The 20,021-nt window shown below is 44.3% G+C and overlaps 1 protein-coding gene across 20 annotated transcripts in view; it reads right to left on the bottom strand.

Moving 5' to 3' along the window:
- ESRRG (estrogen related receptor gamma) overlaps positions 1 to 20,021 on the bottom strand; it is a 408,303-nt gene that overhangs the window by 372,347 nt on the left and 15,935 nt on the right. For 5 of the 20 annotated variants that reach the window (XM_087774084.1, XM_087774103.1, XM_087774096.1 and 2 more), the window contains exon 1: positions 15,356 to 15,557. The exons of 9 other annotated variants lie outside the window; for them this stretch is intronic. Coding sequence is in view for 2 of the 11 variants with exons in the window: in XM_087774082.1 (XP_087630208.1) it covers positions 5,875 to 5,972 (98 nt within the window). In the remaining 9 variants the exon portion in view is untranslated. Of the gene's footprint in view, positions 1 to 5,874; positions 6,116 to 15,355; positions 15,558 to 20,021 lie in introns of those variants that run through there. 6 more of the 20 variants (XM_087774091.1, XM_087774093.1, XM_087774082.1 and 3 more) reach the window with 5 other exon arrangements.

The following is a 20,021-nucleotide window of genomic DNA, read 5'->3' as shown; positions in this document are numbered from 1 at the left end:
GTATAGTTTCTAAGCTATAGCTCTATACAAATATGTTTTGCGTTCTGTATTGTTGTTTTCAGGATTGTACACAGGTACATGAATCAAAAGCAGCAATAAATAATATTAAGGTTGCATGCAGTCTAGCTATCTTTGACAAATTAGAAAACCAGGAATTCCTTGAGAAAAAGGTCTGTCTTTCAGGAGAGGAAAAAAAAAAAAAAAAAAAAAAAAGAGGGGAAAAATAAAAATGCTCTTATCTATTAATGTGGAGAAAAGGTACAGGCAAATGCCTATACAACTTTTGCATAAAAAGAGGGAATGATTCAGGAGAAATTCTATCAGATTTCCTAAATACTGCCCCCATAAAAAAATCCAATATTTAAAAAAATAGAAGGTCAAAGTGAACATATGCAGAGTTATGTGAAAGAGTTAAAGTTATTGATGAAAGACTATTTGCTGATAAGGATGCATCTATTTGAAATAGGATAGCATTTGGGACTACTCGAACAACAGTCTACAGGAAACTGATAAATCAAGGAACTGATCGGGATTTAAACAAACAACAGACATGGCTGAGAACACATGAAATGTCACGAGTACAGCTGAGAAATAAGCGATGGCACAGGACCACTTACTCAGCTACTAACAAGACATTATTTGCTTTGACCTCTGCAGAGCGAGACAGCTATCAATCCAGCCACAGCTCCAGAAATTCTTGAGACTGAAGCCCTAAAAAAGTGATTATTATTTCTTGGTGTGCACAGGGAACACCCCAATAAGTCTGGCTTTCAAAAAACAAAACATCCACCATATATCACAGAGTCAGGTGAAACCCTAAATGACTTCTTGCAGAAAAGAGTTTTTCCCCCCCAAAGTGCTTCCCCCCAAAACTGCGGTTATAAAACATCAGGGCCTGGATTCTCCAAGAAAACCTCTAGGAGCAATAATAATTTTGCATCCCAGTACCCAACTTTCAGGTGCTCTGCCCATGCGATGGAGCCCTGAGCCCTGTTAGTTACCCCCGTGTCTTGTATGCTGCCAGCAAATTCACGAGCGGCCATCACCGAGCAGAGAATAGTCCAATACTGCCAGTAGGAGACGACCAAGGCCACACACATCCAAAGTCCCACTTCTTCTCTAGGACCTACGTGTTTAAGCAGTGATACTCAAATTTCTTAGTTTTTATATCTTTTTCAAAGTTCCCAGGCTGTTCCTGAAAGAAACATACTGGAGGGTCCTTTCCTTCAAGGACACAGCTGTAGAAAGTGAGACACATCACACACAGAAAGCCACCGTTTGGCAAGAGGAGCTCGTGCTTTCTGAAGTCTGTTGGGCTGTGGGGGGAAAGATGGGAGGAGAGAGGCTCAACCTTGTCAGGGTGGAAGTGCTTGAGAACATCCAAAGCAGATCTTTGGCCACCTGGGAAAGCTGGATATTGAAAACGTAGGCACTCACACAGGTTAGGCAACTTCTAAGGTTAGGTGGCAGTTCAGTGGGGATATTGAGGATCTCAGTTAGGGCTTTCAATGCCTAAATCCCACTTAAGTCCCACTTAAGGCATTTAATCCTTTTGTGGATCTGGGCCTAAAGCCTTGCCAGGAAGGAGAGAGTCTATGCATGCAAAAGCTCATGGTCAGTGACAGTCTGGTTCTGCTAAAACTAAAATACACAGAGAACGACCTTATTTTGTACAAAGGAATAATGCAGAATAATCAAAGACGCGTTCTAGTCATGGAAAGTTAATGGAAAGTTAATGCAGCTGATACAGATCACAGTCCTGTCTTTAGACCCCATGACAGTTTTGCTGACCTGGAGAACATTATAACCCATAAATCACGGGTCTTCAATAGCCCATGGGAAGAATTACATTTGGAAATGTTCAAAAGACAAAATGACTATAGGAGTCCTCAAAAAAACTTCACTTACCCACACCAGCTAAGAGGTAAAACTAGAAAGGAGCAGAAATTTATAAAACGCTGTAATGCTTACATAGAGTTAATAATTCAAAGAACAATATTCTGTCATTTAGTGACCAACTAGTTTGCCATGCTCCATGAAATTAAGTAGTTTCAGTCCAGTTCCTAATAGCCAGGAGTCCACCTGACAAAAGCTACTGATTTATTTCTCAGTTACCTGCTGTGCTGTTGGCTGTCTCAACCATGAACTAAAGTGTGAGTAGACATGGATACCAGTTTACCCTATATTCCCTACACCTGGTATCTCCCTATTGACTGCCTTTTTTTTTTTTTTTTTTTTTAAAGGTGCCTCTACTTACACCACTTGAATTTAGTTGACAGGACTGCCGATATGACACTTTCACATACAAAAAATATCTAATTGACAAAAGTGATCTTTGCATAAAAGTAATAGATTAGAATTACAATCATAGAATACAACTTTTTGTTATTATTCTATATTGCTGTGTTTACAAGGGAGATATCATTAATTATTACTAATTACTTTAATGGTAAATATTTCTGCCGGTCCCCAAGTATGCACTGCAATGTTTGCCTTACTGCACACACTGAGATTTCTCTATGGGTAAAACACTGAGGTCTCCAATTTGGGGATTCAAATACATCTTCACAGAGCTCTGCTTCAAATGAGAATTCTGTTCTAAGTCTGCAGCTGCCCATCAACCAGCACCTGAACTTTATAACCTGGGAGAGAAACAAGGGGACTTGCCTCTCGGTTCTTTCTATCTGCAGATGGGCAAAGACTTCTGGCAGCTCATCCACTAACTCCTGCAAGCTTTGCATTGCAAAATCAGTATTTGATGCAAAATACAGGAGAGTAGACATGTGTCATAGATCGTTAAGATGCCAAAGATACTTTGAGCAAAGGAAAATTGCCTGTTGTCCCATGCCAGTGAAGTCCGTAGGACCATGGTGCACTCCTTCCTTCCTGAACACTGCATTACCTCTCCAGATAGAAATTTGGTTTCTTCTGTCAGGGACAACAATTCAAACATCCACCCACCTGGTTTTCAAGGGGTGTAGGAATTACGAATGCTTCATAATGAGCTCATGGTAGAGGCCAGTGCAGTTTCCCCAGTTTACTTGGATACTGGTCTCGAGTCTCACTGTGCTTTCACCTGCATTTTACTTTCAGTTCTGGATTCATCCCAGGATACGTACGCAAAGTGGTATCTTTTCTGTCCAGTCACCTCCTCCCTTTTGATAAAGTGTTAATATACTTACAGTCTGATTTACAGGAGTACCCCAATACACTCTTAACACTGACACAGACAAGCAACAGAAAATGTTTTGCAGTTTGGCTTTTTTTTTTCCCAAATATTCCTGTTTAAGTGCTTTCCTTTTACTTCTCAGAAGTATTTCTTTTTAGTAGAAGTCAGTCTATTTTTGCCTGCTGTCAATCTATGTATAAGCTAAATCTTACCTTCCCAACTCACACAAGCAATCGTCCCCTCCATCTGGCAAGGCAGCTCAGAAGAATGGGGAAAGCAGGATTTGTCCTGTATCTACCTATGCATTTTAGTTGCAACCTGTGCTTGACAGAGACTGGTCAGCTGTAACAGATTGACGAGAAATTGTTTGAAATACTTCTGGTTGAAAAATACATAAATCATAATTACCGATAAAACAACATAGATGTATGTGACATCTATGAAATATAGAAATAACCTAGCAATATAGAAATAACCAAAGGTCCAGTCTAGGACTCTTATAATCTAAGTTTTCCAAATAATTTAAATGTTATGACAAGTAAATACACAAAACAGTAAGTCAGTATACAGTGCTGCCTACAGAACACTAAGGGTTAATTTTTTTTGAGAGGTTTAAGGGGCCATGAAAGTTGTGAATTTAGATTCACGCTGATTTGAATTGTTATATTAAATAACGCGCAAAGTTATTTTTGTTTGCATGTCTTACTGACTACTGTTCCCATTCCAGGTTCCTCCTTACAAAGCAGAGGCACAGCAGGGAAGTAGCACCCAGAAACAAATTAAGGGAGAAGCATTAGTGGAATGCAGCAGGCTTGGGAGAGAGACCCATTTACGCAGAGAAAGTGCTTAAGCAGGGACATTGGTGCCTGCGTCTACGTGTACGTAGAGAGGTTTGGTGAGCGCATGCCCAGGGAGGAGGATTTGGTTATGGTTAGAATTTGTGAGTGACAGCCATGTGACAGCTGGGAGTCAGCAAAGATTTTGTAGGGATGGAAATTCCTGAGATAGGACACACGACTGCTCATGCGATCTGCATGTGCCTATCATCACGCCGTATTATAATAGCTGACACTATGGTTTACCAGTTCTCCAAAAGAGGGGCTATAAATTAGGAAGAGGATTTGAGGAATGGTGGATGAGAAATGAAAGTCATAACATTTAAAAAAGAAGGGATAAATATAACTTGCTTTCATGTTATTGAAACAAGCAAAGAAAAATCTCCAGCCAAACCACACAACAGTACTAAAACTTGCATTTCTATGATTTATCTTTAGTGACAGGTTATTATTTCCTTAGAATATATATATTTTTTTTTTTACTAACTTACCTAGAAAGGCCTCGATCCTACAAACACTTCCAAATACTAAATTTTAAGTCCATGAATAATCCCACTGATTAGAGGTATTCCTACATTTTCAGGATCAGGGCCTAAGTCACAACATGCAGTTAAGCAGAGGCATTTCCAAAGAACTGCTTCATTTTCCCTTCTGGGGGTCTTACACAAATGTGAAGCCAGTGGAGATGTGCAATTTAAATCAAACATGAAAAACTGAAATACTTTCCCTTTAACACTGAATTCAAGCCGATACAGTATCACATGACCTTTACCGTAATTTCTATTAAAATCATTTCATGTCTGGTTGCTTCTGCTATCCTGGCTCATTTGTATTGTTTACAACAAGTCATTGCTCTCGACAGTTAGTGGTGGCTGAATCCATGGTTACCAGTTTTTACATTCACTGGTTAAATGGAATGCAGCTCTTCGGTGGGGTTTCATGGAGAAAGCTCTTAAGAAACCACAATCCAGCTATCAATCAGGCTAACCTGGGAGAAATTAATCTGATAAACAGAAGTATCGTCGCATATGAAAAATTTATTGAAAGGGAGCTCAAGGCTTTTATTAGTTGCAGTCAGAAAAGTGGACACGTTCGGATCGGACTTAGTGCACGGAAGACTTAGGTTATGTGGTCTATGTCTGACATTCATCCATGTTGTGCCTTCTGTGGCGCTCACTGCTAATAAAACTATACTGTTTAAGGCTTTAAAACAAAAAAAATCTCAAACACTTATTTTTACCAGAAATGTGCTCAGAATATAAATAGTGCTTAAATACAGGTTTAACCAGACTGCAGTCCCGGCAAAGTAACTTAAACAGACACAGACAAGATAGTAAAACAGAAAATAGACAGCCTTGAGTAGAATTCAATTAAGACGAAAACCACCCCAAACAGTGCAACATTGTTAACGACTAAATTAAGCCTGCAAACAAATATATTTTATTGCTACCTAAGAACAATACGCACTAATTCCGTTTGCCCTGTTATTTATAGTTGGGTGTAGGGTGGGGTTGCCAAAATCAAAAAGCAAAGCAAAAACTTATTTGCAAGATGGACCCCCAAATCCTTTAAAAATGCCTAAAAATATAAGAAAAGTTCTCTATAGTTTGATGGCTACAATAATTGTCCCACAAGCTACATGAGAGCAACAAATAGTTAAATCAAACATATTACTACCAGCTCATCTACTGCAAAGTCACTGTATCAGAAGCCCGAATTGATTTGTTTCCTTAGAACAAATTGAAAATGAATGTAACATAACATCCGAAAAAAAAAAAAAAATCCCTCCTGCCCTGCTAATCGGATATCATATAATGGTTGATTGCAGCTTTGCACCGTGCTATTGTTGCCTATATCATACATACTTACAGGTTCTGGGTTCTTCCAAGAGTTTGGTGCAGTTTCAAGGACAAATGTCTTAAGGAAGTCTTTCTACTGTGCAGCAGTGATCCTAGCTCTGATCTCATTACATGAGCAAAGTGCTACAGCTGACAATATAAAGGAAACTTCCTGCATGAAGAAGAAATCTTGGAAAGTCTCAGGGTTAAAAAGGCTGCTTAAATGTGCTGCTTGATTTGCTCCCTAGTTGTGTATACACAGTAGCAGCTGATCTCTGTTTGCAGCCCTGCAGAAAGAAACCTTTGCTGAAAACCAATGGCATCACATTTCAGTGGAGCTACTGCCAGGCTCTGGAGAGCAAAGCAACCTTTGACAACTTCACCCAGTTCGAATCACCGGTGTTTGCTGCATGTCCTGCAGGACTTTGGAAACTGTATATTTACTGTATTATTTTTATTAACGCCGCCCTGAAATCCTGCATCCTAGGCAGTCGTGATTCAAGCAGAAGTCTCCCTCACTGAATAGGAGGTTTTGACTGTGTCACAACTGTGAACTGCAGAATTCGCCACAATATATTTTGCTTTGTCTTGCTTGTGGCATTTGCAGATGAGAAGCTGTTAGCTTCTCAAAAGCATTTTCTGCCTTAGAATTGCTAAATTAAGTGCAATAGGCATCTTGTTTATCCTAAATTCATCCCGAGCCTGCCTTGCATCAGTCACACACTTCCCAGCGCTTTTTTTTCTGATACAGAGTATGAGTCAAAAGATTTTGGGAGTGGGAGGGGGCTGGTTCTTTCATCTAATCTCTTATCTAGAGCCCCTTAGCATGGTTCCTGTTAGACTAAAACCGTGGAGCACAACATCCCAAATTCAGCAAAGTTTGGTATGCTGACCGAAGTTCCAGTGTGACTCCAAATATCTGGTGGTGCCCCCTTAGCTCCTGCCTCGGGCCTCCAGAGCCAACCAGGGACGGGCAGAACCTGCATCAGCTTCTGTGGTTCCTACTGCTGTCCAAGTAAACTCCTAAGACAAGAAAAGCAACATTTAAAAATAATAGAGCTGCTAGCGCTATTTCAACTCTTAAACTGGGAAGCAATACTCTAAACACATCCTCACGTTTGACGTTGAAGAATTATCAATAATTAATTCGGATTTAGTTGTTTCACCACTTAGCCCAGGGTGATTCTCCAATGAGTAACTGGGACCATGCATTCCCCCAGCACACGGTCAGAGCGTGACCGTAGAGCTTGCACACGGCTGTCCAAACAGGACCTACTTCTCTCTCCAGGATAACCAGCAAACCTCAGAAACAAAACTTAGAAGACTCCCTTTTAAAAGTGCACCATTGCAGAGTTTGGTTAGGAGGAGTTAAGGTTTTTTTCCCGGGCATTTGTAAGACAGATTATTCACCACCCTCTTTTCCCCTCGGGCGCTGTGACTATTCTAGCTACTAGTATATTGCATGTTATTTCTCTAATATTTTGAACTTTATTCCAAAGGGCAGAAACCAAAACTGACAGTGCATCAAGACAGCACGCTCTATGATTCAAACAGCAAAATAATTGAGATCCTGTGCATACACAACATCCATGTGTGCGTACACACGTTGCACACGCACACGCACTCGCTCACAAGCACAAACAAGTATAAGGCCCAATTTTCAGAGATACTCATAGTTCATGTCCTCACCTCCCTTCGATTAAAAGAAGTAACAAGCAAAATGTGATTAGTAAAATATGAAAAATTATTTTTATAAAAAGTAGGCACCGTTTATAGCATACTGATTCAACATGCATTTCCACCCACATTTGCCTCTCTCCTTTGGGAGAAGGATCCTGTCCACCCCTGGACCATGTCACACCAGAAAAATGAAAGCATCTGGTGGCACCAGCAGGATTAATCCTGCTCTTCTCCCTGGAGAGAGAGTGCAAGGCAGGGAATCGAAATACTGGCTAGGAGGCTGGGCTCTCTGCCTGGCTGTGTCACCTCCAACACATCACCTCACCTTTCCGTGCCTAAACCGGCACCGTCGCATTTAATGCGTGTTGCAAAAGCACAGTTTCTGTGCCTCTGTTGCTCAAGCTGCGAGACAGGGATTGCATGTCGGAGAAAGGTAAAGGAGTAAAACCTGAGCTTGTGCGTCCAGCTGCCAGCCGTGCCGTAAGAAGGGCCGTGACCTTGGAGCGCCTGCTCTCTGTGCTCCAGTGCCCAGCCTGCTGCCCGGGCTGCACATACCTCGCTCTCAACCCTTGCCCACCTGGTCTCTTTTGACTGTAATAAGGCAGGAGAGGTTTTTTTCTGATAGAAATTCAGCACAGAGTAAAACAAGCTCTTTTTGTCAGGTGGAACTCAAGACACTAATTTAAGACAAGTGAAAAAAAAAATCCCTGTGGAAGCAGGAATTTCAGTGAATGAAGCTTCCTCCTCAAAAGCCTCTAAATACCCAAGTGTCTGCACAAAAAGGCTGAGACTCCCGAATGCAGCGTGAGAGCCGTAATCCTCCCGTACTCAGCAGTCCTACGCCACACACCCCAACCAGCACTTGTCAAGGCTGGAGGACATCCACTCTGGGTTAGACTCCACTTCTCCTTACCTCTCCTCTATAATCGTGTCCCATCCATCACAGCTGGGTCAATATGGATCCAGGGACACAGCTCCTTCAACTCCCTTCTTTTGTAAAAGTATACACAGATCCCGACCACGGGACACACAGGAATTGCCAAATCTTTCTCCTCCCAGTCTTCTCAGCTATACCTCAACCTGCAACACTCTGTCTTCCCTTTCCTCTCCTTTCTGATTTTCTCATTGAATTTTGTTTTCACAGAGTTGTATATGGCAGGGAGCATAGTAACAATTCAAAGTCCAGTTTCCAGCCTTCAGAGGATGGGGTAAAGTAGCCTGGCTACTAAGGAGAGGCCGCAAAAAATGCTCGGAGAGGATGAGGAGCAAGAGCTAGGTGAGAAATGAAGAAGGGGAAGCCAACCCCAAGCTTACGCAATCTCTCCATCCCCCTTCCACCCATCCCCAGTGGAAAGGGTGGCCCTTGGAACCCAACCCCGCTGCCTGCTCTTCTGGAGTCTAAACTAGTACTGGTGCCCAAGATGGGCCATGCTGTGCCTTCCTGATGTCCATCAGTTATAACAACTTAGAAAGCATCTTGTTTAATTCGTGCGGGTCTTAAAAGCCAAAGACATCATCGAGAGGAAGTCATTTAAGGCTAACACTATGAACAAGTAAACAGAGCAAATTCTCAGCTTTAGCATCAATCTTGGGATACTTGTTGTATATTTAAAACCCTGTTTCTAGGAGTCAAGTAAGAAGAGACCAGCTTTCTCTTTTAAAAAGAGATTTCTGGCTCTTGTAATAAACGAGGAATGATTGAAAGTGACTGCAAGAAAACAGAAGTCCAGCAGAAGCACAGTGACACTTTTAAAAGTCACACCTTTTAGCTAGCCTCAAAATTTTCAATAAGCAGTATCGGTTTTAATTATCAATCTCTGAACCCAGTAGGAGTACACAGAGCAATGAGAGCTATACCTGGAAAGCACCTGGAAAGCCAGATTCCAAGAAACACATCCTACCCGTTTTATTCAAACACTTAGGATTTTGCTCAAATCAAGTCCAAAACTCTGTTCATCTATACCTGTCTGATCTCTGCACAGACCCTGAATGTGTCCTATCCCCAGTCTACCCACATACATATTAACTGTGACTAATGGACTTTCTTTTTAGCATTTTAATGTGTTTGGATCCTCCTCAACGTATGGAACACCTTCCTCATCCTCACACACCGAGTGGCTACACTCTCCTCATTGAAATTCCTCCGTAAAAGTCACTTCTCCCTTTTCATCTATTAAGACTTCAAATCAAAACTAATACAATCATCAAGAAATTTGCAGGCCTAAGCTAGGTGTTGTTCCCATCAGCAGCTCTGCACTACCTGATCGTTCCGGATCCTCTTTCCTGTTATATTTACTATGCTCACATTTTGTGCTATGTGTACAACTAAAATTGTTTGGTTTTTCATACCATTCTTGTCTTTTATTTGCTCTCTAAAGTAGCGAGCATACTTTGAAACCAATATAGGTGATAATACAGATGTAAATATTGCCATGGAGGCATCACAATAGATTTGACATTTGGAATAATTCATTCAAGATGTCTAGATCAAATTTAAACTCTTTGACAGTTTTAACTGAGGCTTCATAACCAGATGAACTTAAACCAAGGTATACAACTTCATACTACACTGGTAATCCACCCTAACTAGGAAATAAATTTTCAGTGATTAAGTTGAATTGTTCGCACAAAATGCCAGCTTCAGCTTTTCACCCATACAAAATAGCTTGGAAAATATATACTGCATGTGTTTATTATAGCTACAGTTGCTATGAACATCTATAACTCTCCAACAATTTCTTTGATTTATGTTCAAAAACATACAGGGCATGAAATGATGCCTGCAACCTTACATTTCCCTCAAGAACATTGTGGGGAGAAGATATATTCCAAAACATCATGTTAGATTCCTTGTTATGTCTCCTTTTTAAAATAAATGTATGATAATCAATTACACATGCTTCAAAGCAACTGCCACTAGATTCCCCAACAGAAAAGCTGTCTGAGAGAAGTTCCATTTTCTTTCCCCTAATGGTTGAGTTATAATAAGAGATCTTGCTCAGATATTAGAGGAAAAGAATTGTATTATAAAGGATAGGCCCTGCTCAACTTGTATATGCATGCGCAAGTTTGTGCTTGCCTAGACTTGACTTAGAACAAGGTTTTCAGAGAAGTAACATCTCCACTGATCAACATGCTAACAAAAGCATGTGCGTGTGAAGATCTTGCACCTAATCTCCTTGTCACATATGCTTGTAGTAATCCAAGTGATGTCAAGAGAATGACACAGATGATAAGTTAATGTATCAGGCTCGACTTTCCTTTCAACCTCAATATGCAAAACATTCATTTAAGAAGTCCACCCAGCTGTAGCTTCCACTAGAAACAGAAACCTGCAGATGTTTATAGGAATATCAATTAAGCTGAATGGGAGCTCTGCCATTAACCCTGGTGCATGTAAGATTGGGCTCTGCAGATTTGCCTGAACTCCACGCAGAGGCTGAAGTGCATGTTTTCTCCAGGGTATTGATGGGTTATATGCCATTAACAGGCGAGCATAATATGGACGTCTCCACAACCTCATGGCTCTGGCACAGGGACAAGGGCAGCACCCCCGGGCAGCACCCTTGCCCATGGTGGAGAGACCAGAGCAGCTGGGAACGCGTGCAGCACATGGCACCCGGCATAGAAAAGGTCAGGATCTTTTGTCTCCTCTGCACCAGGTAGTTTGTGCTGCCTTCACTCCAAAGAGGGAGCTCCCGCTCCCTGCCTCCTGGGCTTTTAATGCTTTGGGCTACACGGCAAACCAGAGAGCTGGCAAACAATATAGAAAACTGGGCTGGATGGGATAAGCCCCTCTAAGGAGGACTGACACCTACTGGCACTGAGTTTCCAGCAAATATGGAGTAAGCTGGATCTGAGACTTCTTTCAAATAAACATAGCCCTGTTCATCCCTGCAAGTATGCAAAATTTGTGTGCCAAATATGGAACCAGAACTAAATTCACTCATTCCACCCTTTTCTTTTTTTTTTCCTGTCTTCCTTTGAATCAAACCCTCAAAGAACGAAAATTCACAGGAGAGAAAATATTGGCTTGCATCCTCTTTGGACTGCAGCGCTATTTTATCCGTTACTAACGAAGCCTTGGAGGAGGAGGAGAGGAGATTACTGGAGGTGCGTGCCTATTGCCCGTGCAGCCCCAGCTAGATAGCATCAACAGTTGTTCTCCCATTTTCACAGCGGGAAATAAGCAGGTACTAGCTGTATAGGAATAATCAGGAGGAATCTAGGTCAAAATCAAAGCAAGACTGCTCTGTCCATGTGAAGAAACTCACATGCAAACACAATGCTCATGTAAAAACAAAGAACTTACTTGTAACAGTTCTCTCTCTTAAGGTTGCTAAACAAGCGTGCAAACGTTGGCCTACCTTGAGTAAAAGACACTCTTCCTTTCGTGTGACTTTTGAAACGGCATTCAAAATCAATATAAAATTGCAATATAAGGAAATTTTATAATCGTTATTTCAAAAAGGCAGACTTGAAAGGGTCTCTTGTTCATGGGTAAATCTTCAGTTAGTTTTTCTAGTACCAGTGGTTCAATCGAAAGATTCGCCAACTGCCCCCTGGAGAAAACTGAAGATCTGCATTTAAATGGAGATATAGTATTTCCAAATGCACAGTACCTGCAAGGCAGATACTGTCAAGGTTTCTTAGTGAGTGGATCTCAAATTGTATTAGGTACATTTCAGTGCTGTAACTATCCCTATTTCGTAGGACTGGGGCTATTTCCATATCATTTTTTCTGTGTGCATGCTTTGTAATATTCGTCCTGATAAGTCAAAATTAAAGCCCCATCCACAACAAAGCCCTCACATACCAACAACAAAGAATTACAACCTTATGTATAATTTTCTGATATGGACGATGAAGACTAAATTAGATAGCTTGACTAGAAATCTTAAATAATTGAAAAGTCTGATGACTTAACAGAGTAGTAAGCTTGGTTTACAATGCAGCCAATTTAGAGCCATAAAAACACTGTGTAAAATTTTTATCTTGTGGTTGACCATTACGTATCCTATTTATTATTCCAAAGTATTTCAACAGCATTTTTCTTCATCAATGTGGCTGCTGGCATTTAGCACCCACTCGCTAAATGCACGTGCTTTTCCTGGAACAGCTTTAGGAAAAGAAAACAAAAAATTAGCAGATCACTACAAAACTGTTCCTTGTTCCAATATGCATCTTTTCACATTCTGACTTGAACCGACTTCATGTGCTGCAAAATACACTCGAAACCACCGAGACTTAAATATAATAAATCAAAGCCATATACGTGAAGTTAAAACGACTAGTCTAACTACTGATCCTGACACATCAGAGAACCAAAAAAAAAATCAAACCTCACGAATACTTTGTTGCTAATGTACCCGAGTTCAAAGAGCAGCGTTCCTCTTAGGAAAACATCTTAATTTTCATATCAGAAAATCATCCTAACCTTCCAGAAAAGTTTTTGCAAGTATGCAAGGGAGGTAGAGAGAAGGTTTAGAGTGCAAAAGGCACTCGTGATGGGTTTCAGACACGCAGGCATTAGTCCAGGCAGCCTCTCGCTGAAATTCAGGTTGCAATTGAAATGTCCCTGTAAACAAGGTTACTGCGAACAGCCCAAGATATCCTTCTCAGCAACACCTTCACCGGGAGCCCTTCAGCTGTCTACTTAGTTTGTTATACCTTATCTCGCAGCCCTGACATCCTAATGCTGATTCAAATTCAGGATTCAAAATGAAAGATGAAATATCTCTAAGATCACTTAATATTGAAATACTGTTGCAGTAATAAGTGGTGCCAGGCTCGAGATAGGGATATAGTACTCCAGTGGTAACCTTTTAATTTCTGACAAAATACTGTGGAATTACTGTGATACTGCACACACAGTTAATGCAATCGATTTGTTTTCCTTATTTTGATAATGAGCACACTGAATGTCATGTTTACCTTCTCCTGCCCCTGGCACATTTTAAACTGTAAAGTCCTCTAAAAGGAGACCTGCCAGGTTCCCACACAGCCATGAAACCCCTCATGCCACAGACACCCCCCACCACCACGCAGAGCCACGGCTACCTTCAAGGCAAGGAAGATCATAACCACATGAGTCGCTTCGTCATTCTAAGTCTTTGGCTATTTACAGTGGAAATGCAACGCATGCACCATGTGTAATCTAATGTAGGTTATACTGTAAACTAGTCCCATTCTGAAAGCGACGGTAGGTATGCTACACCGCAACATTTCGTCCTCTGAAATAAAACAGGGAAGTAACACCAAAATGTTATCTGGCAAGTTTTACGCTTTGTATTTGAGACAGAGTAGCTAAGAAATGCTTAAAACTTTGGTGGTTTTATACAAAGAGCACTCAGATTTCCCTCCCAGCCACAAATGAAGATAGGTTGAAGTGTGTGTGGGGGGGGGGGGGGGGGTCATTTGCTTTTCTGTTGGGTTATGTTTGCTCTTAAGTATGAAAAGACAGGATTGGGGGGGGGGGGAACATGGGGGTGGGGGGGGAATTACAGGAGAGGAACACAAGCTGCTCAGCACCTGCCTTCCCACACTACCATTCACCTTCATTTTCCTCTCCTTTATATTCTACTCATTTTTACTTGCCTCCCCCATTATTTAGTCATCTCCTAAATGCAGTCCTCTCTTCTTTGGTATCACGAGAAACATATTAACTAGACCAAGTACTCAGAGAGCTTCCCCTGCAGCACTTCAAAATATACCTCCAGACCACTCGCTCCTTCACAGCATTAATGCCCGGGGGAAAAGAAAAATTTAAAAAAAAAGGGAAGAAAAATTTCCTCGCAGCCGGGTCCCATTCAGACCCCTACACGCAACCACTTCTCTAAACCCCTCAAGCCCGGAGCTGGGAGGGTGAAGTACCAGGAGGAGCAAGCAGCACGATGACTTCCCACGCTTTCCCTCGCCCCTCCTGATTTTGGGAGCGAGCGGCCCCGCTGCCCTTGTGCGCGCGGGTCGCGGCACCCCGGCACGAGCCCGGCAAAGCGCGTCCCGCGCGGCGCGGCCACGCCGCCGCTCCAGCCCGCCGGGGACAGCCGGGGACAGCCGGGGACAGCCGTCAGCAGGCAACCCGCAGCGGCTGTGCCCCCCGCCCGCCTCCCCGGGCTCCCGCCGGGCCTGCTCGGCTCCCGCCAACCGCCGGCAGAAGTGGTTCAGGAAGGAGAGGGCGGCGGGGGAGGGACGGGGGCGAGGACGGGCTGCCCCCCCCTGCGCCGGCCTCTCCCCGCCGGGGCGGGCGGGCCCCGCCGCTGCCCGGGCCGCGCCGCAGCCGGGACGCTGCGGGGGTCCCCAAAGGGCACCCCGGGGGGAGGCAGGGCGACAGGGGCAGTCGTCGCGATAATCACACGCGCCCCGGCACCGGCTTTGAGAGTCCGGTCCCCCTTCCCCGCTTGCCACCGCCAGAGCCACCCCGGGACCCCGGCCCCAAACTCTTGCTGGCTGAAGCCTCGGCACTTCCCCGGCACTCCTGACCCTGGGCGGGGGGGGAGGACAAAACCTGCTGGGGTAGGATCTGTCAGCGGAAAAAAAAAAATCATTCTCCCTTCCCCCCCCCGGGCCAATAATTCTAAATAATTGTCCGAGAGCCGAGAACCACTAACCCCCGGGTGGCCGGTGCTGTTGTGCGGCTTTTTACGAAGCTGATTTTTTTTTTTTGGGGGGGGGGGGGTGACTCTGAGCAAGTGCAATTGGCAAGGTCTGAAGGTGGAAGGGGGGGGGGGGGGGAGCGCTTCTGGCAGCGGCTCGTCTCCAAGCAAAAACATGCCCCCGATGCAATGTCAGCTCGCAGAGGTGCGGGGTGGGGAGGGGGGGGCCCGCTTTACCTGGTCAGCTCAGAACCGCAGGCAGGTTAATCAGGTGAGTCGTCGGGGGTTTTAAAGAAGCCGAAGCCGGTTTCTTTGCTAGGAAAGTCTACAACACCATGCAGGGACATTGCAAAATCTTTACACACGCCTCCTTTAACTGGGCTCCCGCGACCTCCGCCGGCGAGGGGGGAGCCGCCGGCGGGCCGCAGGCCGCTGGGCGCCGCGGCGGCGGGGCGGGGGGCGCGGAGGGCGGCGGCGGCGGCGGGCGCGGCCCGGCGGGCGGGCGGCGGCGGCGGGCGGGCGGCCCCGGCCCCGGCCCCCGCGGCCCCGGCCCCGGCGGCGGCCCCGGGCCTCCCTGCCGCCTTGGTAGCGCCGGTCCGCACTCGGCCTGACCCGGGACGTCACGCCGCCTGTCTGTTTTCTCAATGATAACTTGGCAGGAGAAGGGGGAAGCGGCCGGGTTTTTCCTGGGCTCGTTACCGGGTACGTGCACGTTTCTTCTGCATGCGGGTTTTTTGCCCCCCTTTTTTTTTTTTTTTTTTTTTTTTCCTTAACCGAAATAATAAAAAGCCGGGACAGGAAATCCGGGGCGCGGCGGGGGCTGCCGCCCCGCGATGGTGGCGGCCGCTCGCCGGCGGGCGCGGGGGAGCGGCGGCGGCGCGGCGCGGGGCGGCGCGGCCGAGGGGAGCAGGCATGCGTTCATCTTTTTGTCTTTCATTTTACCTTCAGGGTGACATTCAGTGCCGGGCGAGCCTCGCCGGTCACCGCCAAGTCCCACCTGGAAAAAACAAAACAAACAACAAAAAAAAAAAAAACCAAACCAAAGGGAAAAAAAAAAAAACTACCGAGAACGGGGGGCGGGGAGGGGGTGCCACCCCCGGCAGCCGGGATGCGGGCGGCCGAGTCCTGCGGCGGCGGACGGGACACCTCGCCCAGGGGACGCGGGGACAGAGCCAGCCACGCACACGCCGCCAGCCGCCAGCAGGCCATTTGCCGAGCCACCGCGGGCCGGCGAGGGGAGGGGGGACACCACAAAAAAAAAAAAAAAAAAAAAGAAAAAAAAAAAAGAAAAACAAAAGCACCCGAAATGCAAGAGGAAGGTAGGCGAGGAGTAACGCTGCTGGCGGTGCAGCCGCCGCACCGCTGCTGCCGTGCAGGCCCGGCGCCGCGCCCCCCCCCCCCCCCCCCCGCCAAATCTCCTCCGAGCCCCTGCAGGGGAATGCTGGGGGGGGGGGGGGGGCGATGCCCAGGCTCGTATGGCAGCGGGCTAAATGCGGGGTGCAGCCCTGCTCCCCGCCGGCCGCGCAGCGCGGGGCCGGAGGAGGCACGGCGGTAGTTTGGCAATTCGCTAGCACAATGGCGTCGCTGCTACGGAGAGCAAGAGGCTCGCGCAGACCCTGGCAGGATTTAATCACGGGTGTTTAAACCATCTCTCCCTACCTCTGCTGCTAGGGTTGCGGAGCATCTATTTCTGAAAGCAGGACGTTTTACGTTAAAAGAGGGAGCAAGCGTAGGCCTGCAGTCACCACCAAAGTCAGTGTGACCACCGTGCACGCGATGAGTGGTGTTATGAGTAATGGTAGGGGCTGGCAAGCCGCCTGCATCTTCCTTCCTTGACTTTTGTACTTTTCAAAGGCAAATCCTGTCAGTCTATGGGAATGGTCCTGCTGAACTCAGGGAGCCTTTTGCATGGTGGATTTAACTCCCGTGCAAAGTACTTCCAGAACTAGGCCTCACTTAAAAAGAAACTATCCATGGCAGCTCAGATTTAAGTGCCTCTTTAGCTAAAGATAAGTTGTTACATACACCCTGTTAATATCCCAAACTGCTGAAACACCACAACACCTGCACAGCGACCACAGAGCGTCCCAGCAGCGCCCAAAGTGGAGTTTACCTGTTCCGTGCTGTGCTTTGCACCACCTATTTTAATAACAAGTTACAACATTGCCGATACACATGTAACTAGCGCAGTGGAGTTCATGAAGGGACTCACATAGCAGGGCTGAAACTAAATTATTTTTTGCAACTGCCTCTGTTCAGCCTTAATATTAGCATTAACACTTTAATTTTCCTCATTTAAATACAATAAAAGGGAAAATTGCCTTTGCTTAATATTGTTACTAATTGGGTTTTGCTATTCCAGTTTTTATATGGAGATAAAGTCGGGGAGAAGTTAGTGTACACCTTTTCTGTTGCTGGACTCTCTGCTCTTGAACAGCACCTTATTTTAAATGGTGAGATTGTCTACTGCAACTGGAAAAAGATTTGGGGGAAAAAGAAATCCTTCTCGGAGTATAGTACAGTCCAAGCATCATTTTAAGGAGCCTGAAACTGAAACGTCGTCTTTTTTTTTTTTTTTTTTTTTTTTTAACCCAAGCTACTCAAGATGCTTTCTGGCTTGGCTAGAAAGACAAGTTTGTTTCCTGTGTCTGTTTTAGAATTGTCTTGAACTGCTTTTAGACTAAATTCTTACCTGTCTTAAGTATACTGTCTCAGCAGAGTACAGAGTACATTACTGATAAATTTTTTTGGTAGACTTGAAAAGCATTGTGTACGGCTTGATTGTTGTCTGTATTTCGCCATTCATTTTTAAGTGAGGCTCTTCTGATTGATGTGGGAAATTTGTTTAAAGGGATGAAGGGCATGGCATAGCTACCCAAGATGCTACTTGCAATTATGCCATACCTCAGCTAACAGGGAGATTTTTAGTTGTGATTGTTACACTTTTAAAAGTGAATTAGTTAATCAAATTGCTATTTTTGGAATGCACTTAAAGGAGCATTAAAATGCATTAATTTCATTAAAATAAATGAGCAGGTAGGCAACAAAACAAGCATTCGTCAAATAAGCAAGATCTCACCTACGGAGCCAAATTCAGCCCTAGTGAAATCAACTGAGCTGTGCTTGTCTACAGCATATTTAATTTGGCCTCCACAGTCGCACAGCTGACACTTTATTTGGTTGTCAAAGGTGTGTATATTAAAAATGTGTGAGCCATGCTTCTTCTCCAATGTGATTAACCTCTGAAGTTAAATTCACCTGTTTTCCATTTAGCTCAGAGGCGCAGTCCTATCACATATGCAATTTTTGGTGTGCGTACACACCAGAGATGCAGAGAGGCATTCCCAACCCCAGTATTAGTCTAAGGGACGTGAGTTGTATCTGAAGTGAGGGTGTGATGAGGTGGATTTCAGCAGAGGCTGTTCACAACCAACTGCATATATGCTCCGGTTAATAGACTGTACTGAAGTCTTTGCTACCATCTTTCATTACTGCTGTTACTCATACCAGTGAGAGTAAAGGAGAGGTTGGTATGTCTATAATCACACCTTCATTTGCTATGTAGATATATCCTAAGAGCCTCTCAGCCCAGGAAAATTATGCTGGAATAAGGTCAGATGTGAATGTAAAGCAGACCTGTGTTCAGATAGCTCGTTCATTCTGGAATGACCGAGCTGTTTCCTGGTTTCACTTAATCCACTTTCAAAGTGGATTAAGATCATTCAAGAAAGCGAATTCCTGTGCTGGCATAAGATTGTCTACACGTGGTTTTAGTCAAGAATAATTACTGCAGTGTACCTAATAAGTGTTTCGGAATAATTTTGTGTGTAGACAAGTTCAAAGTCCCAGAGATGAAAACAACAGAATTTAGTTTTTCTGTATAAGACAAGGTTAATGGAGCCCAACGTTTGACCTACTTCTTTCCTTGTGAAGCATATTTAATTCATTACAGGTTTTTCTTTCTCAACAAAAACCCCACAACAGCTATGTATTTACGATCAATTCCAGGATAGCAATGCCATGTGCACTCCCCTAAAAATAAACCATTTAACCAGTATATACTCGGAGTACTTTCTCAACTGCCTTAAAGTGGACAGTAGGTTCCTTACTGGAGAAAACATCCGCTTCTGGATTGTAAATATTTTGAGCGGGTTGTTACAAACAAAAGGAAAACAAAACCCAAAGCTCTGCTCTGTCCTCTTAAACACCCATGGTCCATTTGGACGTGGACTGCATACCATTCAAAGCAACAGCACCCATTCCAATTCGACAATATTAGTTCCCGAACGAGGAAGTTCCCGAAATGAAGGGTTTGCAGAACAGGGCCTTCAGAAGGCACCTTAAGAATAGAGAGCTAATTTGTAGTTTTCTTACAGAGATCTGAATCGGGAAGAACCTGCCTGAAACTCAGGCAGCTACTCTGCTCTGAATCAAGTGTATTGTATCACTGCTGGCATACAGGAAAACTACCAAAATGATAATGAAAACATGTGTAGAAATTTTTTTGCGACTTTGTGCCAAGCAGCAAGTTTGTCAAATGTCATTCGGTCTCATTCTGTGCTGCAGACCTCCCTGGGAAGAGAGGTGACTCTTTGACATGAATTAAGACTCCTAAACTTTAAACTCAAGGTTGTTTGTTGGGGGTTTTTTAGGAAAACAAACAAACAAACAAACACTAGACAAGAAAGAAATGATGTAAGCTCAGCCAGTAAAACAGCCAATTTTTTGAAAGAAGCATAAATATAAAACCTAGATGGTACAAATTGCTGACCCTTTAAACATTGACATGGGAAAAGCCAATAAAAGCTATGAAGATAAAAAAACCCAACTCCTACTTTGTGCGAAAGGCTGTAATGTGGGAAGGCAAAGGGTACTCAGGGGTCTTCCCTTACACAGATGAAGT

Source organism: Nipponia nippon, unplaced genomic scaffold (assembly GCF_047370975.1).
Source record: "Nipponia nippon isolate SJK-2023a ecotype South Korea unplaced genomic scaffold, ASM4737097v1 scaffold_4, whole genome shotgun sequence".
NCBI lineage: Eukaryota > Metazoa > Chordata > Aves > Pelecaniformes > Threskiornithidae > Nipponia > Nipponia nippon.
Note: the sequence above shows the minus strand (reverse complement) of the source record. Positions and strands in the feature narration are given on the sequence as shown.